General features: G+C 40.3%; 2 protein-coding genes across 2 annotated transcripts; both read left to right on the forward strand.

Annotated features, from left to right (window-relative positions):
- The first annotated feature begins 6,497 nt into the window (after window positions 1–6,497).
- On the forward strand, window positions 6,498–19,054 carry LOC104906271 (NADH dehydrogenase [ubiquinone] iron-sulfur protein 1, mitochondrial). Its single transcript, XM_010695007.3, has 5 exons — window positions 6,498–7,033; window positions 9,699–9,945; window positions 11,695–11,989; window positions 16,615–16,989; window positions 17,902–19,054. Exons 1-5 carry the CDS (start codon window positions 6,604–6,606, stop codon window positions 18,799–18,801), a joined length of 2,247 nt encoding a protein of 748 aa, XP_010693309.2. The 5' UTR covers window positions 6,498–6,603; the 3' UTR covers window positions 18,802–19,054.
- A 3,885-nt stretch (window positions 19,055–22,939) lies between these two features.
- Window positions 22,940–24,282, forward strand: LOC125495154 (uncharacterized). Its single transcript, XM_057393077.1, has 3 exons — window positions 22,940–23,061; window positions 23,137–23,555; window positions 23,623–24,282. The coding sequence occupies exons 2-3, from the start codon at window positions 23,424–23,426 to the stop codon at window positions 24,217–24,219; spliced, it is 729 nt and encodes a 242-aa protein (XP_057249060.1). The 5' UTR covers window positions 22,940–23,061; window positions 23,137–23,423; the 3' UTR covers window positions 24,220–24,282.
- Window positions 24,283–25,339: the final 1,057 nt, after the last annotated feature.

A 25,339-nucleotide genomic window follows, 5' to 3' on the forward strand; every position in this document is an offset into this window, starting at 1 on the left:
TAAGTAGCGGTCAATTAAACTTAATAGCTTCTTCAAGTAGCGGTTTATTTTTCTCGTAACCGCTAATTCAAGCAATAGCTTCTAAGAGGAAACCGCTACTCGAAGTAGCGGTTTTACTTGAGTACAAAAAAAAAATTTCTCGCGTGCTATGCTACGTGGACGGTACCTATAAAATTAATTTGAACTTTGGCGCATGTGAGCAATTAATCCATTTTAGCATTATTCAAGGAAAAAATTCTAATATGAAATGAGATTCATTTATTGACCGCCAAATAGCTAGAAAGTTGAATGGATAGCTCTTTAAAATCTTTATTAATGTTGAGTATTTTTTGATATATTTGTTAAGAGTAGCTTGAAAAGATAAAATAGATAAGAAAGAGTAAAGAGCTAGTTCAACATAGAGGTGTCAATCTGGGTCACTGGCTGGGTTTGGGTTGACCCAGGCTGGGTCGGAATGATTTGGGTCGGAATAATCTGGGTGACACCGTGTCATGGGTCGGAACTGGGTGGGTCAGGTGAACTTGGGTCGGGTGAAACTGGGTGAGAGGATCTCGGAACTGGGTCGGAAATGGGTCGGGTGAGACTGGGTCGGCCAGTATCTGGGTTGGGTGAATTTGGGTCGGAATGGAATAAGGTGAAGTCGGTCGAAATCGGCTTTCGGAATGACTTGGGTCGGAAGAAATCGGCTTTCGGAATAACTTGGGTCGGAAGAAATCGGCTTTCGGAATGACTTGGGTCGGAAGAAATCGGATTTCGGAATGACTTGGGTCGGAAGAAATCGGCTTTCGGGTTACTTGGGTCGGAAGAAATCGATATCGGAATAACTTGGGTCGGAAGAAATCGGGTTTCGGAATGACTTGGGTCGGAAGAAAACGGCTTTCGGGTTACTTGGGTCGGAAGAAATCGATATCGGAATAACTTGGGTCGGAAGAAATCGTGTTTCGAAATGACTTGGGTCGGAAGAAATCGGCTTTCGGGTTACTTGGGTCGGAAGAAATCGATATCGGAATAACTTTGGTCGGAAGAAATCGGGTTTCGGAATGACTTGGGTCGGAAGAAATTGGTTTTCGGGTTACTTGGGTCGGAATCGATATCGGAATAACTTTGGTCGGAATAATTCGACTTCCGGAATTACTAAGGTTGGAAGAAATCGGCTTTCGGGTTACTTGGGTCGGAAGAAATCGATATCGGAATAAGTTGGGTAGGAATAATGCGGCTTTGGCCATGTGTTTTTCGGGTCCGGTTAAAAATTAATGCAACAAATAAGTGTTGTCGGCACTTCCAAAATTGCCTCAAAAAAACAGTTGTACTTCATAAAAACGTGAATGAAAGTGACATCGGTTAAAGTGTACTTTATTACTTAATATATATGATTTGGAATAAGACAAATTTATGTTAATGTCTTACTCTTAGTGTATTAGTTCAATGGATAAATATATCTATAATCGACATAAAATAAGTTGATTATGGATTAGCTCAAGGTATCTATGTGAATCGATAAGTGAAATCAAGATAACAATACTCCATTTAAGTTAATCGTTAACAAGCTATATTCAATTTGAAACTCACATATCTTTGCCAAACTAAAAGAAATTACAATTGATATTAGATTAGATGAATGTATCAACGTAAGTCGATAAAGTAATTGAAACTCAAAACGTTTACTTAAATTGAAACATGTTGTTATTTGAATGAGTGTATCAATGTAAGTCGATAAACTAGTTCAAGATAATAATAGTACTCTACTTAAGTTAATCATCTTTTTAAGTTGAATTCATTTCGGAACTGAAAGCATCTAATTGAGTTGCAACAAATGTAGAACAATGGAACTCAATAGATTGGTTCAATATAACAATACTCCATTTAAGTTAATCGTCTCTAAGTTAAATTCATATTGAAACTCAAAACATCTACTTTAACAGTACCCTAAGTTTAATTCAAGATAATAACAGTACTCTACTTAAGTTAGTCATATTTAAGATGAATTCATTTCAGAACCGAAAGCATCTAATTCAAACAGATGTAGAACAGTATAACTCAGTAGATTGGTTCAATATTACAATGCTTCATTTAAGTTAACCGTCTCTAAGTTAAATTCATATTAAAACTCAAAACATCTAATTTGAATTGAAACAAGTTAATATTGGATTAGATCGATGTATCAATGTAAGTCGATTAGCTAATTCAAGATGGCGTAAGTTCGTTTAAGATAATGGATATTGGATAATATCAACAAATGTATCAATGTAAGCTAAGTAATTAACTTAATAGAAGATAATAATACTCTATCTAAGGTAATCGTCTTTAAGTTAAATTCATTTCGAAATCCAAATCATCTAATTGAATTGAAATAAGTAGTTAATTATTGTTACTATGTCATAGTAAACCTTATTGCTTATCAGTAAGATACTGATATGAAAGAGAAAATTCGTATATGTAGTATACTATAACTAAGGTCTAGTACTGATTAAGGCTTGTTATAACTTATAAAAGTTCACTTAACTGAATACAATCAAATTATAGTTGAGTAATAGTAAATAATTGTATAAGTAAGGTTATAAGAAATCGACCTTAATAGAAGAAATAACTGTATATTAATATAAGTTTATAACCAATAACTTAAGTATTAATGTAAGACTTATACAAGTAGTAGTAATAGGTTAACTGTTATTGTGTTACGTCTTACATGTTAGCATTAAATTAATCCCTAATCACCGCATGTAACATGTTCACATATTTCTAATTTATAAATTTAGAATAATAATTTCTTAAAAATCAATAATACTAATTTAATTTTGAAAGTTTATAATTCCTATTAAGTTATAATAACACTACTAATTTTTAAAGTTACTAAAACAACTTTGCCTTAACTGTTTCACGTCATTCATAATCATATTTACATGAATCAACTGGTTTGAAATTAAAATAGTAATTAAACCTTCTAAAGTTTATAATTTTTATTAACTTATATTATTAATAATAGTTTAGAAATTTAAGTAGATTACTAATTTCTTATCAAATCAATACTAGAAGTATAGAATTATAAATTTAGAAATTAGAAAATAGAATATTTAACCTTAACCATTGATTTGAGAATGATAAAAATCCAACCATTGATATTTTGAAATCCATGTGCTTAATCACTCTTGATACTCATTGGTCAAAAAAAACAAATCAAGGATCATGAATTGTGACCATTGATTAACCAATATCAAATCTAAACCCTTCATTTCTTTATTCTCTAACCTAGTAACCTTAGAACTCTCTATACTCTTTACTCTAAAATCTCAACCATTCACTCTAAATCCAACGGTTGAGATTAAGTAATTAACCCTAAAATCTAACCCTACCATCCATACTATATAAACTCCCTTTTTTTCATTTCCCTCATTTCGCCACTTTTCTAAACCCTGATATTAGTTTCTCTCTTCGCAATTCAGACCAACACCATCTCTCACAAAAACCCTAACCATTCTTCTTCTTCGAACACTCCAAAGTCGTATGAATTTTCAATTCCATTCAGTGCACCACACGACTTGCATCTAAAAACAACATTTGAAATTCGTTTAATGTCCTTCAACAACATTCAGAATGTGAAGACCCTTCGAGAATTCTGTAGTCCAGAAGACGGCGAAAAATAATGGCAAGAAGAATCCAGAAGATGATGCTCTGTAGTGCATAGCAAGCGAAAGCGAGAGTTTTTGGTAGATCTTTGACAACGAACCTACGAGGTCTTCTACTTTCTCTCTTTTTCTTTTGTTTTTCTTTTTTGTTCTGTTACCCATTTGTTGTTTTTGTCTCAAAGTTAAATACTTAATGAATATTAATAGGTTTCAGAAAAAATAATAATATGACAGAGCAAAACAAAGGGTGGGATGTCAAGAGGTTCTGTGTTCGAAGCTCGGTGGCTTCTGCCCCGAAGAATTTACAATCTTCTAAGAAGAATAATTTGCAGAAGAGCATTCGCATTGGTGTTCTTGGTGCTAGTGGTTACACTGGCTCAAAGGTACTGATTTGATTTCTTGTGCATTTCATTTAATGGAAATTTATGTTTAAAAGCAAAATATGCTGCTCCATCTACTGTTGGCAATTTGGTGTTCACCTAGTGTTTTTTTTTTTTGGTTAGAAAGGCATGTATTCATTCATAAAATAAAATCCCAGTTAAGGCTTGAACAACATAATACAATCCATCATTACTATATTATTAGTAAAACTAGAAGGGTGAGAAGTTCCCTACTTTCATTCACCACAAAGGCATCGTTCCTACATTGCTTGGCTAGTTAAAAAATATAGGATCAGTTACTCCAGTTTTTGTGTGATAAGTTTAATTAGATCTGGGTGGGGCTAGTGGTGGTGGTGATGATTGGGTGAGGTAGTGGGTGGTGGTTGTGGCTGGTTGAGGCAGTGGGTTGTGGCCTAGTGCACTGGGTGGTGTTCGGTGGTTCAGTAGTGGCTGGTGGTCGGTGGTTCAGCAGTGGGTGAGAAGCAATTAATCCTAATAAAAATTACTAATAATAATGATAATAATCAACAATAATTATAATTAACAATAATGATAGTATGACTTGTTATAAGAGGTACTCCCTCTGTATTTTTTTTATTTTTCTCACTTAGAATATTGACACTATTCACAATTAGATAGAATCTTTTAGATTTTTCTCAATATATAAGAACAAAAATAGTCATGTGGGATCGTTTGATTTGTCTCAATGAGTACGTACTTTATTAATATTCAATTATAATAATTTTTACTATATAATGTAGAATAAGTGCATTGGCAAACGTGCAAAGTCAAAGTAGGAAAGATAAAAAAATATAGATGGAGTAACCAACAGGTTAAAAAATCATTCAACTTATTTTTGACATAAATGATAGCAAAGTTGACTTATTTCTGGATAATTAAAAGATTGACTTATTTTTGGCAGATGAGGCAAAAGTTACCTTATTAGAAGCAATTATTCCCTTACAATTAGGTTTTACTTTTTAGTTTGCTTTTACTTTTATAATTACTTTTGTGATGACTATTTTCGAACTTTGTTCAACAGTAAACTGCTGCCGATGAGTTGATGTTGATGTGGTTGCTGTAGACGATCTTATGCATCTATCCTGGCGTGGTTCTGCTCATGGTGGTTCTATCATTACGTTGACATGAAAATTGACTGAACAATAAATTGCAAATGTAATTACATTTTTGTTAATGGGAAAATTGTATATTTGATAGAGTGATCAAACTCTTGATCTTTGTGCATATCTTGAACATCGAATGTAATTTTGTTGTGGAGTATAATTATATTATTTTGTGTCTTGGTGACTAAAAAACATATTATTGTTCATTTTCATTTTTCTGTGGAAAATTAAAAATTCAAATTTGTTGTATGAAAATTTTTGCATGTTACCCAAATATAAGAACAGTAAAGCCTAAAAAAATAACTCCTTTTTAGAAAGAAAACAATTTTTTTTTTCAATTATGTAATTATCACATACTCAATATACAATATTTTTCTTTTATTTAATTTAAAATCAAAAGGTGAATTTTTAATGTTTATTTGATCTTTAATATTTCCTTTAGTAAACTACGCTTCTTTTTTTTAATTTGTACGTAATCTAAGTTATGTACATCTTCTATTGTACTATTTGTTTGAGATATATTGGTGACAAAAATATACTAACTAAAAATGTTACACAAAGAAAAATTTAACATATTTAAAATTTCAGTTACAGTTACTCCCACTTCAGTTTAATTCAGTTCAAATTTCAGTTATTTCAGTTCAACCAGCAGTTCATTAACCAAACTGACAGCTCTAGTGTTGGGTCGGAATGGCATTGAATCGGGTTTAGTTGGGTCGGGTGCTAACAGGGTTGGGTCGAAACTGGGTCGGTGATAGCTGGGTTGGGTCACAACTGGGTCGGTGATAGCTGGGTTGGGTCACAACTGGATCGGTGATAGCTGGGTTGGGTCACAACTAGGTCGGTGATAGCTGGGTTGGGTCAAAACTGGGTCGGTGATAGCTGGGTTGGGTCACAACTGGGTTGGGTGGTAACTGGGTTGGGTGATAACTGGGTTGGTGATAATTGGGTGGGTTTAACTGGGTCATTGGAGGGTGAAGTTGGGTGCGGGTCATTTTGGGTCGGAAACAGGTTGGGTTTGGGTCGTTATTCACGGGTGCAACTGGGTACGGGTACAACTGGGTCGGCCCAACTCAGGTTGGGTTACTAATTCCACGGGTTAAACTGGGCACGGGTGAACACTGGGTCGGAATGGGTCGGCTTTCCAACCGACCACTCTCGGCTCGGAACAGGTTGGGTCTGGGTCGCATGCGGGTTCACCCGTGGGTCGGCCCAGTTTTTGACACCTCTAGTTCAACAGCCATGTGTCATTGTACATATTCTAGTAGTCTCAAGTCACACCATTCCAGTTGCAAAGCCCAAACAAACCCAAGAATGATCAATTGATCACCTCCTGTCCCTGATATGCCCCGAGTCTTCCACGCGCACCCAAACACAACCCCACATACAAAAACCAATTCAGTACGACACAAAACACTGAATTCTGAAACAAGAAGAAGAGGAGAGAGAAACCAGAGAGAGTAATAAGGTAGAAAAATGGGGTTAGCCTCATTGACATCGCGAGCGATTCTTCGACACCGAGGTTCGATCCTCCATAGATCACCTCACAACCACAATTTCTCTCTCATCCGACCAATTGTCTCAACCCCTGAGCTCAAAAACCCTGAATCTGCCGCCGCAGAAGCAACCCCAGATCCTCCTCCTCCTTCTCCTCGTCCCCCTGTCAACAATGCTAGGGTTCATTTCCCTAATCCCGAGGACGCCATTGAAGTCTTTGTCGATGGATATTCTGTCAAAGTACCTAAGGGATTTACTGTTCTTCAGGCGTGTGAGGTTGCCGGGATCGATATTCCTAGATTCTGCTACCACAGCCGCCTTTCGATTGCTGGTAATTGCCGTATGTGCTTGGTTGAGGTCGAGAAGTCTCCCAAGCCTGTCGCTTCTTGCGCTATGCCTGCTCTCCCTGGTATTTGTCCTCCATCTTTCCCTTGTTCATTTCCTACTTGATTTTGCTTATTTGCTGTTTTCATTTGGTGTTTATCTAGGGACGTTTATTTAGTGTGCGTTCGCTTCGCCTAAACTTATCCCAACCCAAACTTACTCGACCTGATTTTTGCAGGCATTGTTCTTCACTAGTTTGGTTTGTTAATAGTAAAAATGTAGATTTTGTTTTTTATTTTTTATTTTGTTGTTGTGAAAGACTGGAGTCTTAAGTTGTAATATACTGTTTGGTTTGAAGGGTGGAAATTTCTATTATTCAGATTTGGTATTATTTACGTGTTTCTCACATAAGTGTATACTTTTCTACTTATAAAACTTAACAAAGTGAATTGGTTCATTTATCTTGGCTTGTACTATTCTTTGAAGTTTTAGCTAATGGTGATGGAACTCAGAATTTAGAGAGAGATTGGAATTTTCGGTAGTATGGTTTGTATCTGCCTTCCTTTTCAATAGAAATCATGATCAACGTTAAACGATTTTTCCTTGATGCTTTTAAAGTGAAAATTCAGACTCACTTGGTCATAAGAATAAGGAACAAGTGTGAGGTTAGGTTAGCATAGATTATACCAAAGCTTAATGCTCCATATATATCTTGGGGATAACACTAAGCTAAAGTGTCAACTATCCTCCTTGCGTTGAATTTGTCCGTGTTAAGTATCTATACCTGCCTGCATAATTGAATAGTTTCCCCTTATATTTTCCGTCTAAATATTTTTGTTTGCATAGGAAAACCTTTTATTCTGATAGATGGATTCAATAGTTTTACTCAGCTATATCAACACATCTAGAAGCTAGATGCAACATCATCTTAGAGATGTGGTTATGGTGCCTTTTGAAGTATATCCGAGGACCATCATAAAGAAGAACAGCTAAGACACAGCAAAAGATAGTTCTCAAATCTAACAACCTTTTTTTCCCCTATAATACTGTTTAAAAAATATATTAGCTCTTAGCCTGAGTTATCGTCCGGGTTATTGTTAACATGACATGTTCGAAAATTTAGTCTAGTGGCCGAATATATTGATTATTGATGTTTATTTATCTAATATCTGTTGTGAGAAAGGGAAGGCACAATGTTTGCTAAGAGAAAAATAGGAATATGATTGATCTTGTATTTTCTATGAGAAGTTGGACGTGTTATGTATCATGGAATATGAAATTGGACCAAAAGTTGGCTTGCTTAGTTTGGAACTAGTTTTTTTAGTGAGTATCTGGTGCTGTTGTGGGAAGAATGAAGATAGACTTGGATTATTTCTCAAGGTAATAAATTTAAATGTTAAGTGCATCATTGCAGCCTTAGTCATGGAGCATTTACCTTGACGACATATGTTCTTTTTGCCCATCTTCTTTTGCGAAAATTTTGATGTATGGCTGGGGGTCAGATTCTTGTTGATTTCTGTTACAGTTTTCTTGATGGCTGACGCCGATAGAAGAAAGAAAGAAACAGCTAGATGTTTAAAAGTTGAGCTGTATTTGCTTGCAGTATTTGCTATAGGTCATTGAATTTCAGCCCTCTGTTTCATAGTTTTCCTTCTCCTCTACTATACAGGGGATTATATGGCCTTATCCGTTGTGCCAAGAAACTTTTATCTTTAGATGCTTGGTTTTGTAATTTTTAGTTATTAACTTGTAGATGCTTTAGTTCTGTATTTTCCTTTCAATTAATTTGTAGATGGGTTAGTTCAGTTATTTCCTTTAAGTAATGTTCGAAAACCATGGAATCGTTTGAAATTCTAAATTTCAATTGTGGAATCTGAATATTTTAAATTCCATCCACATTCTGTGTTTGGGAGAGCTAAGAATTTCAAATTTTATAATTCAAATATCATCTTACTGTTTGGGAAGTGAAATTTTAGTTGTAGAATTAAAACATTCCAGTTGTATGTCTATCCAGAATCAATGCATTTTTCACTTTAACTTCTCACTTCTCAACTCGCCATGCATAATTTTCTCCTTTCTCTCTCTTCACTATTTCTCTACCTCAAATATTTGAACCAATTTGATAGTTGAATATCATTTTGGTGCAAGCAGAATAGAAAAATGTTGATGAATTGATAGTTGTTGGAAGGAGAAGTAACAAGAGAAAAATGTAATTCAACAATCAACAATGAGAGATTAGAGCAGATGATCATTTGGTGATATTGGAAAATTATAGAGAGAATAATGAAGGCATTATAATTAGTAAGGTAAAGGAAGGATTGAAAAAGATTCATGGACAAAGGAGAAGATTGAAGCTTAAAGCTTTCATAGCTGTAATTACATTAGAGAGAGAGAGAGAGAGAGAGAGAGAGAGAGAGAGAGAGAGAGAGATATGGTGAAGGGTCGCTGGTGTGGGTAATACATAGTGGGTCGGGTATTTTAAACGACAAGATATTTTAATAATTTGAATCCTTTGTTTCTGCCTCAGTAGATCATTTTGATGATTGGACAAATTCTAATGTGAATTTCTTTGGGCATCCAAACACTTTTTTTTTGAGGGAGGGGATCCAAACACTTGAAACTACCCAATTCCAGAATTTCAAATGAAATCTATGTATCCAAACATACCATTAAATAATTTGTAGATGCTTTGCTATTGTGATTTTCTCTGTGTAGAATATATTGTGAGTTTGTCAAGTTATGTAATGCAGGAATGAAGATAAAAACAGATACACCGTTAGCCAAGAAAGCTCGGGAGGGAGTAATGGAGTTTTTGCTTATGAATCATCCTCTAGATTGTCCAATTTGTGATCAGGGTGGAGAGTGTGATCTCCAAGATCAGTCTATGGCATTTGGTTCTGATAGGGGCCGCTTCACTGAAATGAAAAGATCTGTGGTTGATAAGAACTTAGGCCCCCTTGTCAAAACTGTGATGACTCGGTGTATTCAGTGCACGAGGTCAGTAATTAGCTTCATCTATATTCTATTGTTTATCCATTTGTACCTAAATTTAATGTGTAGATGAAGTGGGAGTTTAAACTGTCTTGAATAGTCACTTGCTCTATTTCTTACTATTCATTATGCACTCAATTGGATTTTCTATCAGTTTTTATCCTCTGTTTCCGGTTTGTCTATCTGAGCTTAGAATTGTTTGATGACTCATTTACAAGCCATTTTGCTCAACTTCTTAGATTGAGTTTAAGTTTACTTATATGTTCAGAGTGTTGGTCTAAGTAGCACCAATACGGATACGGGGACGGATACGGGTACGGGGACGGGGACGGAAAACGGCAAAATTAAAATTTCTAAAAACGGGTACGGCTTGGATTCGGCAAAAAATAAATGTAATATATTTTAATGAACATATTACGTTAAATTTTTCCTACATAAATCTCATTTTAATTTTTGTAAAAAAAATATTAAAAGATATACATATTAAAATATAAAAGATAAGTTTTTCTTCCTAGAATATAAACTTATATATATAGGGATATAAAGATAAGTAAATAATTCCATTTAGTAACAATAAAAATAAAACTATAAGTTAGAAAAAGACAAACAGTAAAAGAAACAACTTTAAAATAAATTGGACAGCTGTATTATACCTGTACTACATCACTCTTCTGACTTACAATTACTTTTGTTTCTTAATGTAATTGCATGAGCCAAGGAGAATACAACTGTCTCACTTGCTTCTTTAATAGGCTTTTAAGTCTTTAACCCTTCTCCTTCCCCTTCCCCTTCCCCTTCCCCTTCCCCCACAGTAAAAAAAAAAAAAAAAAGTAAACGCTGAACCAGAAAAGGTCGAGCAAGGCTGCCGGAGAAGATGAGATGCGTGACTGCCGAGCATTTGTGGTGCTTGCCGGTGAAGAAAAGGGAGAGAAAAGGGTTGCACAGCTTAGAAGAGAATGAAAAAGGCAGATAATCGAATTGGGGGAAATTATAGAAACCCTAGATCTGAGTTTTACAAGGCTGGGTACGTCTTTCACAAGCCCCAACCGTACCCAAGACGTACCCAACTTTCGCCTCGCCGTACCCAAGAGCATCCAACGTACCCAGATTTTTGAGTTCGTTTTGGGGACGAATCCTAGTCGTACCCGTACCGTCCCCGTACCGTCCCCGTACCGGGTACGGGATTCGGCCCTCAAGAGGCGTACCCGTGCTTCATAGGTGTTGGTAGGTATTCATTCGCTGTTTGATTGGTATATAAAATAAGATTTATTGTTAAAACTTTTCTTTATTCGCAATGACATAGTATGCATAATTCACAGCAGAAATATAAATTTCAAAAGAATCATATTCAAGCCATTAATAATGCCTCAAAAAGTGTAGGTTATTGTAGTAAATGAGAGAGCACCACCTGCTAATGCTTGCCAAGATATTCATTATTTATAGGCCAAGCTCTTATTATTTTGGTGCTTAGCCCAGCATAATCAGAAGCTTATCGAGCTAGAGCTGCTCGTCAAATGCTTGAGTTATTTATTGTAATTTAGCACCTCTTATGCTGTCTCGGTAGAAAATAAGCACACCTTGTAGTTTGGAAACATGTTTGCTTGTATAAAAAGTCTTTACTTTGAACTTCATTGTGCTTAATATCCTTGATGCTGGCTAGTTTGTCCTCAAAACAAATTGTTAATATTTTGCTCTATGCTTATTTCTCTTGTATGCAGCTTTTTCTTATCTTACATGGAATCATTTTGTCAACAGGTGTGTCAGGTTTGCGAGTGAGGTAGCGGGAGTTGAGGATCTTGGCATGTTAGGTCGTGGTAGCGGTGAAGAAATTGGGACCTATGTTGAAAAGCTTATGACTAGTGAGCTGTCCGGCAATGTGATTGATATTTGCCCAGTTGGAGCCCTTACTTCAAAACCTTTTGCATTTAAGGCCCGAAATTGGGAGTTGAAGGGAACTGAGAGCATTGATATCACTGATGCAGTTGGGTCAAACATACGAATTGATAGTAGAGGACCGGAGGTGATGCGTATCACTCCACGACTCAATGAGGTACTTTTGATTGTAATCACTTTGATGTTTTTCTATTTTTGTTTCATCTAAGTGCCATCTGTGCTTGAAGTTTCTTTGTGATTCTGTTGAGTTTAATATGTTGTGGCATGACTTGCCAAACAAAGAAATAATATATGGTGAATTGTAGCCTTGCACAAGAAAGTTTCTCTTGCTTTAACTAGATCTAACTATGGCTGCACCTGATTAAGACGATTCTTTTGCTAATCATTGAGCATTGGATTATGCTAGAGATTTTATATACCCTTGGTGCCTTGGTAGTCTTTGTAATACGTGGGAGGAGCCAAGGGGTTTGACATGAAAGTTATACTTGCTCGTTTTTAATTACTCGAAACTTTTCCGTTTGCACAAGGACCAAGGAGAAGAGAGAGATAGAGAGATATAAAAGAAGAATCCCATGGGCTAGGAGTAAGAAAGAGAGAATGTATTGCCAAAAAGAGAAACGTTACAAGCACTAGAGAATTGCCAAAAATGGGAAACGATTTGAGTAAAAGACAGAGGAACTATTGTGCATAAATCATTAGGTATTTGATATTTTTTGGTATGGCATTTTCACGCATACTATGAAACTTCGGAGGGGTTGAGACAAAATGTTGTTAAAGGCATACAAAAGAATTTGAAAATTGATAGAGGGAAGAGGTAGCTACGAGAAAGTGTTGATCGTCAAAGATGAATGCTTGGTGTGATGAAGGGAGAAAAAGTGGGTTCCACATGGTAAATGGTATCTTTTTTCCAATTAGATAAGTGGAATGTAAATTTGGGACATCCTTAAATAGTATAGTGAATGATATATTTGGGACGTAGTGCGTATTTTTGATTCTGATTGTTTGATGAAACTGGGGTTTTAGTTTTAGAAAGCGCGTCCAAGGCGCGCCTAGGTGGTAGGCGAGCAGAGTCGCGGGCCAAAACGCATCTGACGAGCAAGGCGAAGCGCACAACGATAGGCGATATGAGGCGCATGTTCTTTGCCGCCTTTGTGAGTTAGTAGAGAGGCGGAGGTTAAGGGGAGAGTGTAGAAATGTAGATTGAGGTAAAAAGTTCAAAAAAAACCATAAAACTTAGTGTGGCTTTAATTAACAATTTCAAGCAAAAGCCCTTTGTTAATTGCATTAAATTTCATCAAATTGAACCCTAATTTGGGAGAAATACCCTAATTTGAGATTAGGTGGCAATTGATGGCTACCAACTCGCTGGAGAGGGTGCCGGCGAGCCATCCACCACCAGTCTCTGTCGTTGGCACGCAAGTTTCACGTCAGTCCTTTCTCGTTTGATGTTCCTTTTTCTCCTGCTTGCTAATTTCAATCTTCTGTATTTCTTCTGCTTTCTTCTCCTTTCTTTTTATTTTTCCTTCTTTTTTTAAACGTTCTTTGCTACTTTGTCTTTCTGTGTGGGCTTCTCTTTGGAAGGCTGCCAACTTTTCTTTTCCCCTTTATTCTTTTTGGAAGGCTGCAATTTTTGTACTATATTAACTCTTTGTTTTTACCCATATTAGTTTTAGTTTGTTGATAAAAAATAATTTCTAGAAAAAAGTAATAATAAAAAATAATAGAAAATAATAAAACCATAAAAGCAAAATTACAATAAAATTAAAAAATGCGCTTTGCCTACAGGATGCTTGCTCCCGTGTGTGCCTCGTGCCTTTTTAAACTATGGTTGGGATGCAGATCTTCTAGTTTAGTGGGTGTATGTTTAATAACTTTCTATGTCCTTATGCTTGTACGATATTGCTCTATCTTGTGGCCTTGCTTATCTTGGTTTATCATGTTTTCAATCGGCTCGGCCGTAGGGTAAATAAGGATTGTGTTCACAAAGAAATCAAGGTAAGCACCAAGGTTTGCAATATGACAAGCCGTAGAGTGAACTAAGTACCAACATGTGAAGATAAACTAAGATTTAATGAAGAGAGCTACTATAAGAGAAAAAGAAATGAAGTACTTTTTAGGGTAAAATTATGGAGTAATGACCTATGGCTTCAGACATAGAAAAACTACAGACCATGTATAAACCATGTAAGGGGGATTTCACAAGGATTAAATGATTGAGGGAGCTTCTAATGTATACTCAAAAGCAACAGAGCCATCATAGTATTTTTGAACTCCTACGAAAAGAAAGGTGGTAATTGGATAATTTACTGATCTAGATCTGATTCATGTTGTATATGTTGCATTTTAAAATTTGAGTAGAAGATTTTCCTTATTTCCCTCTTCATACGTATGATATATATTCCATATATGCTCATATATACTCCCTCCGTCTTTTATTAGTTTACCCCTTTTGACTTTTGACACTATTCACATACATGACTTTGACTATCTTTTGTAATTTGTATTTAAGGAAAAATATAGTCATGTGAGATCTTGTTGGATTCGTCTCAATATGTATTATCCAAATATAAACTTTTTGTAATTTTGGCTTATCGAAAATTAGAGATATTAAGGTTCAAATTAGTATCTCGGCAAATGTGCCCCAAAGAAAGGGGTAAACTAATAGAGGACGGAGGGAGCATTACATTATTAAGCTAAAAAGGTACCAAGCTTAATGATTCATTTAGTAACATCTTTTTAATGGAGTTAGTTATCACTCAAATGAAGAATATACATGTGAGCATCAAAAGAACTAACCGATTAGCAAAAACTCGTATTTTCATGCACTTTCTAACTAAACGGACATTTGTTGATCAACCCCTTCAAGTTCACTTGCTGATCCGTCATTAGTGGGGTTTAGATATCATGCATTTATGTGCCCATTCGTCAAAGCAAGTATTGAAACCCTGAATGACTAACCACTCACCATTCAAGCCAACACCCTTGTATTTGATCTAATGTAAAAACCCACTGCTTTTATGTTGGCTTTCATCCCAACCTTAGAAAGAGCTACCAACATCCTGTATCATGAAGATTGAACTAGACAAGAGGAAACCATGGTGTCAAAACAAGGCCGCATCGTATCGTATCACCCGTGTCGTAAAGGTTTTCAAATCTAGCGAAGCGATATTACCCGCATCGTAAAGGTGTAAAAAAACCACATTTTAGGCGGGTTTTAGGGATATTTCATGGTTTAAGCAGATATTTAACGGTACGACAACCGCATCATCTCCGTTCCCGCATCACCGTGACCGTTACCGCAACTGTGACCCAAACTGTATTTTCGAACTATGGAGGAAACCTAATACCATGCATAATCAAAGAGACAAACGTCGAAAATCTATCTCATGACAATGGTTTGCATATTTCATGATTATTGAAGAAAAACAACATAAACATGAAACTTGCAAGATCGAGAAGATTAAACAGATTATATAAGGGAAGAGAGATACTTTAAGGAGCTTCGAAAGAATTAAATAAGTCTTCACTCCGTTCTTGAAATCAAAGAATAATAGTGGAGATTTGAATTTTCTCTTGCTAAACTACAAGTGTCTCTCTCTAGAATCAGAGTAAGGTCAGTATATTCAATATCTGGATAATATGCTAACTAATGACTGCATAATCAGGGTTAAGAAGTATACGAGTATAGTAGTATCCCTTCATAGTTTATAGAACCTAAAGAAACCTGCAAGAGAAAACATGAAATTTTGGATCAAACCCAGAGGAGAAAACGCTTCGTGATCATTGGGGGGGGGGGGGTGATGCTCCTATGGGTTGTTTAGGAGACCAGTACCAAGTCGTTGTGGAGCAGATGTTCCAAATAGGTCATTGTTAGACTCAGATATGAAGCGGCGGACGCTGGTTATGATTTATGAAGGAGCCGGCGCTCCGTATTCTCTGGATCAGAAGGTGGGTTGATGACAAGGAGCAGATGCCTACTTCTCTTTCTTGTGGAAATTCAATAAGAGCGCCTTGAGTGAAAATCAGCGTTTTTCTTCTTACCCTCCTTTTGAGCTTTGTTTATGCTCCCTCGTAACTTTCCTTTGAACGTGTCTTCGGTCTGGGGAGATCCTTGGACCTTGTACTTACCAAAGGGGAATAAATGAGAATAGTACAAAGCATAGGAGAACAACTCAGAAAGCTGTTAACAATTCTAAGGAGCCACAAGCTAACTAAACCTTCTCAAAGTAAATTAGAAAAGAGAAAGCAAAGTGGGGTCAAAAATTTAAAATAGCTACAAGAAGGCAACTGACTGAACATTGCTTAGACATTAGAATTCTAGTCCTGTAATGAGTTGATTTCAGTTATCAGTCTCCTCTCCCCCAAAAACATTGCTTGTTAATAAGGCATACTTTTCAGGCATTCTGATGTGCGCATATTAGATTCCTATACAATGTATTATTGCCATATTTGAACAGATGACTAATCCGAATATGGATTGAATTTTGCCCATTATTTGCTGGACATGTTCTGTGGGGCTGCAGCAATCGTAGATTAAAAACTTTCATCTTTGCGAAGAGAGCCTTTGATGTTAAATCATTAAATTCTGAATGTTCTAATTCCACACTAAGTAAGCCATGTGAAGGACCTGTAATACGCTTGAATGTTAGGATTGTTTTGCAGCCTCCACAAAGTTTGAAGCGTCCTTGAAATTAATTTCAGTTTTGATAGTTTAGCCGTATTAAATAGTATTGCAGCTCCTCATGTGGATTTTTGTTGTCATTGTGTACCACATTTATACAGGACGTAAATGAAGAGTGGATTTCAGATAAAACAAGATTTTGCTATGACGGTCTAAAGAGGCAAAGGTTAAATGACCCCATGATTCGTGGGTCTGATGGACGTTTTAAAGCTGTCAGCTGGCGTGATGCCCTTGATGTGATTGCTGAGGTTATGCACAAGGTTAAACCAGAAGAAATTGTGGGTGTTGCTGGTAAACTGTCGGATGCGGAGTCCATGATGGCACTGAAGGATTTCTTGAACAGGATGGGATCAAACAATATCTGGTGTGAAGGAAATGGTGGGCAACCACAAGCTGATCTGCGCTCAGGATATCTTTTAAATACTGGCATAGCTGATCTTGAGAAAGCAGATGTCTTTCTTCTCATTGGCACCCAGGTATATATATCTTCTCTATTTTGTTCTTTGACAGCATTAATGAGGAGTTGATAGTAACCATGTGTCTTGTTTCTGCTGCTTTATAATTTTGGAAGCAAATCCTGTTGGTAAATTAGAAAATTGGTGAAGCAAATTTGGATATCCTCTATGATTTAGGATATCTTGATAGATACATTGTTTAACTCTGAATGAGTTCAGTTTTGCAAGTCCCTGTTTCACGCTAGGTAATATTTTTTGTCTGTTTGTGAACTATGGCTATTATTGTGTTCACAAATAAGAGTAAAAAATCCTATGAAATATTTGGTTCTTCAGTGTGCCTTTTCTGAAACTGAACCATGAAAGTATAAGGGGATCCCATTAAACTCCAAAACTGTATTTCGATTGCCTACTCATGTATAAACTGAAGGGGGGTTGAGGTTGTGAAAGAGAAAAAAAGGCAAAAGGACCAAAAGACTAATTTACTGTCTAGGGTAAGCTTAAGTTGATGAAAATGAAGGTTCATTAATTAATTGACTAAGTTTGTATCTGAGTATCCAATTCCCAACTCTTGTTTTAATATGTTATAGCCAAAAAGGAGGTTGCTTCTAGCATGGGTTTTGAAGACAATGCTGTTCATCAGATACATTTATCAAAATCCTCATTTTTATATTTTTAAATTTAAAAAATTATATGTTTATCAAAACTTCAATATTATTATTGTTGTTTTGATTGCTGGCATATACCATTGTTGTTAGTTGTTACCTTCATCTTGCTGTCAGTATTTTTTTGATCTCAAAGGAATCCCTAATCTAAGAATGGTTGTAATTTTGAAATTTTTTCTGGTCTCATAATTATTATTTGTAATTGGGTTAATTTCACTTTTGAGGTACATATTATTTTCCCCTCATGTGCTCTTGTATTATGCATGCCCAGCCAAGAGTTGAAGCTGCCATGGTAAATGCCAGAATTCGGAAAGCAGCAGGGGCAAACCATGCCAAAGTTGGCTATATTGGACCTGCTGCAGAGTTCAACTATGACTATGAACATCTTGGAACTAGTCCACAAACGCTGCTCGAAATTGCTGAAGGCCGCCACTCATTTTTTTCAGCTATAAAGAATGCTAAGAATCCAGCTATTATAGTTGGTGCTGGGCTCTTTGAGAGAGAGGACAAAGATGCTATCCTCTCTTCTGTTGAAACCATTGCAAAGTCGGCAAATGTCATTAGACCAGACTGGAATGGTCTCAATGTGTTGCTTTTGAATGCTGCCCAAGCTGCTGCCCTGGACCTTGGTCTTGTGCCAGAGTCTGAAAAAAGTATTGAATCTGCAAAGTTTCTGTATCTGATGGGTGCAGATGATGTCAACTTGGACAATGTCCCTAGTGATGCCTTTGTTGTATATCAGGGTCATCATGGTGATCAGAGTGTATATCGTGCTAATGTCATTTTGCCTGCATCGGCTTTCACTGAGAAGGAAGCTACATATGCAAATACAGAAGGACGTACTCAGCAGACTGTACCAGCAGTTCCCACTGTAGGTGATGCCAGAGATGACTGGAAAATAATCAGGGCGTTGTCCGAATCGGCTGGTGTGAGGCTGCCTTATGATTCCGTTATTGATATCCGAGAACGGATGAGGACTGTGGCCCCAAATTTGCTGAGCATAGATGAACGAGAGCCAGCTACTTTTTCTGTGTTGATAAAGCCTGAGCTTAAGAAGGAAATGAATCCAGCTCCATTCAAGTCAGCAATTGAAAATTTCTATATGACTGATGCAATTACCCGGGCATCCAAGATTATGGCTCAGTGCTCTTCTCAGCTGTTGAAGAAGTGAACATCTTTGTGATTTTTGCAATAAGTTTGGCAGGGTTAATTTTCTTTTGTGCCCTGTATTTTTGATAGCTGGACTGTCGTGATGAAATTTATTATAAATGACAACATTTTGGCATTTAGTTTGTAATTTCTGTAATTTACCCTTACTAAGCAGGTTGTTGTCAGCTGCTAACAATCCTCATTAGCTGTTGTATTTTTTCAATGATATTTTAAATTTGCGCTAAAGCTTAAAAATAAGGTCCATTTTCTGTTCATCCTGCTGGGTTTTATTTTGGGGCGTGACACAAATTGTATTGCAGCTGCCTGTTAAAGTATGACACGATTTTGTGATGTGCTGTCATAAATAAGAATTAAGGCTTGAAATTTTCCGATTTGAACTTATTTTTTCTGATATGATCTGATTTGAATTTATTTTTTCTGATTTGATCTGATTTACAAGATCTTATCTTTTAAAAAATATTATTGCTACTATATTATTACTTTGTAATTCATTATTATGCAATACATTATGGAACTTGTTTCTGTCTAGAAATTAAGGGTTTTGATTCCTTTGCTTAGGGAGTACCGGGTCAGATTCGAATGTCCTGAGTTCAAAGTCCGTACGCCGGAGTCCTGCAAAAGTAACGGTTAGACTGCCCCGGGGGTGGTTCCGGGATCGCCTCTCCGACGCTCAAGTCAGTAATCAAGCTTAGAGAGATAAAGTCTAGAGAGAATGCTCTGGTTTTGTAGGTAAGAATTCAATACATTCTCATTGATGAGGGGGTTGAGTATTTATAGTGCTGGGGATATCCCAACTGTAGGCCAGCTGGAAGGCACTGACAGCTGGGAGGCATTATCACAGGTGGGGCCCACTGGAGGTTTAAGGCTTTATTGGGCTGGATTATCCCTGGTAAGCCTAACCCAGGAAATAAGCCCAAACAATTAGCCCCACGCCAGGAATGGGAAACATCGAGGCCTTGCTGAAGTGTCTCCCGTTCGTGGCGGAACCTAGACAGTCTTGAACCCAGGCTGACCTGCTTTTTAGGCAAAAAAGGAGGGCATGTGCCGACCCAGTCTCCTCAAGGAGGAGGGGGCTAGTGCCGACCCGGTCTCCTCAAGGAGAGGGGTGGCTAGTGCCGACCCGGTCTTCTTGGAGAGAAGGGCAGCATGTGCCGACCCGGTCCCATAGGAGAAAGGGGGAGCTGGAGTGCCGACCCGGTCTCATAGGAGAGAGGGGGAGCTTGAGTGCCGACCCGGTCTCATAGGAGAGAGGGGGAGCTTGAGTGCCGACCCGGTCTCATAGGAGAGAGGGGGAGCTTGAGTGCCGACCCGGTCTCATAGGAGAGAGGGAGAGCTTGAGCGCCGACCCGGTCTCGTAAAGAAATGGAAGGGTATGGCTAGTTTACGGCTCGGACCGGGGACCAATGAGCCCCATGCTTGTCCGAGCCGGTACCCCACATTCGCTAAGTCAATCTGGGACTTAGGAAGCTCACTTCAACCAAGGAGGAGAGCCTCCTTAGGCCGAGCCGGTTGGACGCGGCTCGGATGAGGGGCCAATGAGCCCCATGCTTGTCCGAGCCGGTGCCTGCTCTCGCTAAGTCTATCTGGGACTTAGGAGACTTACTCAACCAAGGAGGAGTGCCTCCTTGGGCCGAGCTGGTTGGACGCGGCTCGGATGAGGGGCCAATGAGCCCCATGCTTGTCCGAGCCGGTGCCTGCTCTCGCTAAGTCTATCTGGGACTTAGGAGACTTACTCAACCAAGGAGGAGTGCCTCCTTGGGCCGAGTCGGTTGGACGCGGCTCGGATGAGGGGCCAATGAGCCTCATGCTTGTCCGAGCCGGTGCCTGCTCTCGCTAAGTCTATCTGGGACTTAGGAGACTTACTCAACCAAGGAGGAGTGCCTCCTTGGGCCGAGCTGGTTGGACGCGGCTCGGATGAGGGGCCAATGAGCCCATGCTTGTCCGAGCCGGTGCCTGCTCTCGCTAAGTCTATCTGGGACTTAGGAGACTTACTCAACCAAGGAGGAGTGCCTCCTTGGGCCGAGGCGTTGGACGGTCGGACAGGCTCGGATGAGGGGCCAATGAGCCCCATGCTTGTCCGAGCCGGTGCCTGCTCTCGCTAAGTCATCTGGGACTTAGGAGACTTACTCAACCAAGGAGGAGTGCCTCCTTGGGCCGAGCTGGTTGGACGCGGCTCGGATGAGGGGCCAATGAGCCCATGCTTGTCCGAGCCGGTGCCTGCTCTCGCTAAGTCTATCTGGGACTTAGGAGACTTACTCAACCAAGGAGGAGTGCCTCCTTGGGCCGAGCGGGTTGGACGCGGCTCGGATGAGGGCCAATGAGCCCATGCTTGTCCGAGCCGGTGCCTGCTCTCGCTAAGTCTATCTGGGACTTAGGAGACTTACTCAACCAAGGAGGAGTGCCTCCTTGGGCCGAGCGGGTTGGACGCGGCTCGGACAAGGCTCGGATGAGGGGCCAATGAGCCCCATGCTTGTCCGAGCCGGTGCCGAAGGTTTTGGACCACTGGCTGAGGTGACCGAGCTGGTAACCTTGAGCTGATGAACTAGCAATCTTGAGCTGGTGCACTTAATAGCTTCTTGAAGACCCAAATGCCACGTGGCAACGGTGGATTATTGGGGTGCTTGAAAACATGGTGGCGATTCAACTTCTGGTCATTTATGACTTTTGTGACGATTGATATTCCTGGGAGCTGTGCCTTTTGAACAGTTTTGGGCATTTGGGAGGCCCATTAAGGTGCGAAACACGGAGCCCGGTCCAAGATGCGACGCAGGACACGAAAACCGAGGACTTTGCCTATAAGTAGGGAGAGAGGGGAGAGATTTTGGCACTTTTACAATTCTCTCTCTCTCTCTAAATTTGAGGTTTCTGCTCTTTCTCTCTCTACTTTTAGAGTTCTCTCTCTCTCTAAGTCCGGGTTCCCTCTTCGTCCGACCAGGTACGCTCTTGTTTTGCTTTTTCACTAAGTTTTTCTTCTCTTTCTTTTAATAAAATCGGCCGACCCCCTTCTGTTGATAAATAATGGGGAGCTTGTCCGAGTAAGTGACACCCCTCCCTCACCTCCTTATAATTTAGCCGAGGAAGTGAGAGGTATGGGAATGGTATTGGTGTCAACTTTAATAAGTTGCCCGGATCCCTCGGCTGTGCCTGAGGCGCTTTCCCTCCCAAGTACTCCTTCGCAAGCCGAGGAGGAGGAGGCCGAGGGTGCCATCCCCTACCCTGGGAGGTGTCCCTGGCCTATCCTCTTCGAGGAGTTACTTAGACAAATATTGTCTGATGGTGTAGTTGGATAGCTATGCCGGGAGAGAAGGGAAGCTCACGTCCGGGGCTCGTATATCCGGAGCTTGATCCGAAGGCGGACCGGGACGAAGTTTCCACTTCCGTCTTAATAAAGGCTTTGCTAGAAGATGCCGAGGCCAAGCGGCCAAATTTCAAATAAAGGACCCTATTACTGGTCCGACCCGATGCTAGCCATACCATCTTGTCTCCACCGCCCGGATGCACGCTTTATTACAAGGCCATGGAACTAGGCTTAAGATTCCCGCTGACCCATTTGAGAAGACATTCTGAACGCCTACAACTTGTGCTTGGGTCAGCTCTCCCCAAATTCTTGGGGCGGATCTTACGGTTCATGATCTGTGACATCATCGGTGTCAAGCCGACCCTTACCCTTTGGCGGCATATGTACAAGTTGTTTGAAATGCCAGCCGGGGATCATGGTCCGGGCTGGTGGTGCTTTCAGGCTCGGCGGGGCTACCGTACAGTCCTTGATCTCCCACTTCTCAGAAGGGGTTCCGCCGAGGGTTCGCTTTTGTGTACCATGGTGGGGAATGGGGCATCCCCACCGTGCCCCCGTCAGCCGAGCCAAACCACTGCTTGAATTTCAAGGTGCCTGAGCTATCCGACGAGGAAGCCGTGGCCGCTATTTATATGCAGTTGGAGGCCAAGATAGTCGATGGTGGCGAAGTGTTTGTAGCGGGGAACTGGCTCCCGAGCTGCAAACTGTTCAAGAACGAGCATTTCTTGGCGGCCTTCGGCTTGAGTCCCTTTCCTAAGGGTAATTCGGCAAGAGGGGTCCGGTTGATTTATATTTTGTTCTTTTGACATATTGTTTAACTCTTTTTCCTTTTGCAGAAGCCTCTTAGCCTTCCTTAAAGAGACCGACCAAGACATGGCCGAACGACTGACCTCCGCTGCTCTGAAGGCGGCTCGGATTAGGGCCGAGATGAAGGCCAACAAGATTAACAAGCCTTCCAAGCCAAAGGTAAGCGCCCTTTTCATCCGACCCGGTTTAGCTTTAGATTTTCTTATTCTCACCAACTTTTAATGTGTTCTGTAGGATCCTTCCAACCCTAAGCCGAGGAAGCGCAAGGAACGAACCGAGAAAAGGGTGGAGATGACCGAGAAAGCCTTGGCGAAGGCTCGGACCGAAAAGGAGGCTCGGCCAAGAAGGCAAGGCAAGAGCCTTCTGTGGAAGTGAACAGCCCCCGCCCGGCTTCTGGGGATGAAGATACACACATTTCCCTTCATCCAGAGGATTTCGAGCCGGTGCGTAGCCCGAGCCATGTACAGGGGACCTCGCATACCGAGCAGACCTTATCCGAGGCGCCGGTCCCCTTTACTGAAATGTCCAAGACGGACAAAAGACAACGGATTGCCAGTGCCTTGGAGATACTGGTTACCCAAACCGACCGAGATCATATCAACGCGGTAAATGGGAGGAACGAGTCGAGCGAACTCTTTCGCTCCTGGATGGACGTAAGTTCTTTGGCCTTACTTCTTTTTGCCTCTTTATTGCCGCTTTTAACTGGTCCTTGTTTTGCAGTTTTCCATCCGGATGACTAAAGTGGCCGAGGATCGGCTGGCGCTGGTGCAAGAGGTCCAGAGCTTGAAAGAGGCGGCTCGGAAGCACTTCGATGAAGTTTATCAGGCCAAGGAAGCCCAGCGTCTGGCCGAGCTTCGCTTGGAGGAGGCCAACAATAAAATTGACAAGGGTGAGGCGACCTGGAAGCAGGAGAGGGAAGACTGGAAGGTGGAGAGGGCCAACCTCTCTCTTGCCAAAGAAAACGCCGAGTCTGCCAAGGTCACGGCCGAAACCAAACAAGCTCAGGCCGAGAAGGAACTGGAGGAGGTCAAGCTCAAACTCTCGGCGGCCGAGGCCCAACTAAAGGAAGCCCAAGCGGCCGTTTCTCGCTCTCAGGAGGAATGGTTCAAAGCCTGGCAGAAGTCGGACGACTGTACCGATTTGCGCGAGGTGGGCCAATCCTCCCATAAGATGGGCGAGGACGAGGCGCTCTCAAGCTCAGGGAAGCCTTGGTTGACTCCTGTCCTGAAGCTGACTGGAATTCAGTCTGGTCTCGCTACCAGGAGTTGTCTGAGGCCGAGGCAGCTGAGATTAAAGCCAAAATGGCTGAGGAGATGAGCTCGGACAGTGATACTGATGATGATGAAGAAGATGCTGGTAGCACCGAGCCACCTCCAACAGAGCAACCTGCTGCTGAGCAACCTGCCACGGTCCTTCACTTAGCTGCTTTAGGTTTTTTTTTCTTAGCTTTGGCCTTGTCGGCCTTTTAGCTTTTCTGCTTTCGACCCTGTGTTTTTGTAAACTTTTGGTTGTATTTTACAACTTTTGATCAATTGGAATACAACTACTATTTTGCAACTTGTCATTTGTCGCAATTTTTCGTTATTTGCAATATTACAATCTAATAGACAATAAACTGGTTAAGTCTTTGCTTTTTATCAAATAATGAGACTGGCTAAGTCTTTTTATTTCTGGGGCAGAAACCCGACCTGGTACATGGACTGGTTAAGTCCGAGTTACATGTTATCGATTACTTGATTGCTTGCTAAACCGACCAGGTAGTGCTGGCCTTACATCATGCCCCTAGTGCAAGTAACGAAAAAAGAAGTTAACATAGAATCTTTTGAGATTGTCTAGGTTCCAAGGCGAGCCAGGGGACCCCTTCGGGAGATTCGAGTCGGAATGTCCCTGGCTTGATGATTTCTGTAACCTTGTAAGGGCCGTCCCAATTTGCCCCCAACTTCCCTTTGAGATGGGAAAGTCCGGTGGCTTCGACCTTTCGGACGACCCAGTCGCCTAGACTGATTGGCCGAGGCTTTACTCGCCGTTAAAGTGCCTTGTGATTCTTTGCTTGTACCGGATGGCTTGTAGCAAAGCATTGCCTCGGGTTTCTGGCAAAGGTCTAAGTTGACTGGGCTTTTCTTCTTCATTTTGGTCGAACTCATAGAATGTCATCCGAGGGGAGGGATTCCCACCTCGACCGGAAGGACAGCTCGCTTCCATAGACCAAGCCGAAAGGGAGTGCCCCGTGGCTTCTTTCACCGTTGTTCGAGCCGACCAGAGTACTCCAGGTAGGTCGTCTACCCAGCCCCTTTAGCTGCATCAAGGGATTTTTGATACCCTTTAGGACAATTTTATTGCCGACTCGGCTTGCCCGTTGGTCTGAGGGCGGGAGACGCCGAAACCTTGTTTGAATGCCGAACCGGGCACAATACTCTCGAGTCGGCCCGCTGTTGAA

The sequence above is a fragment of the Beta vulgaris genome, chromosome 2 (assembly GCF_026745355.1).
Source record: "Beta vulgaris subsp. vulgaris cultivar EL10 chromosome 2, EL10.2, whole genome shotgun sequence".
Classification (NCBI taxonomy): Eukaryota; Viridiplantae; Streptophyta; class Magnoliopsida; order Caryophyllales; family Amaranthaceae; genus Beta; species Beta vulgaris.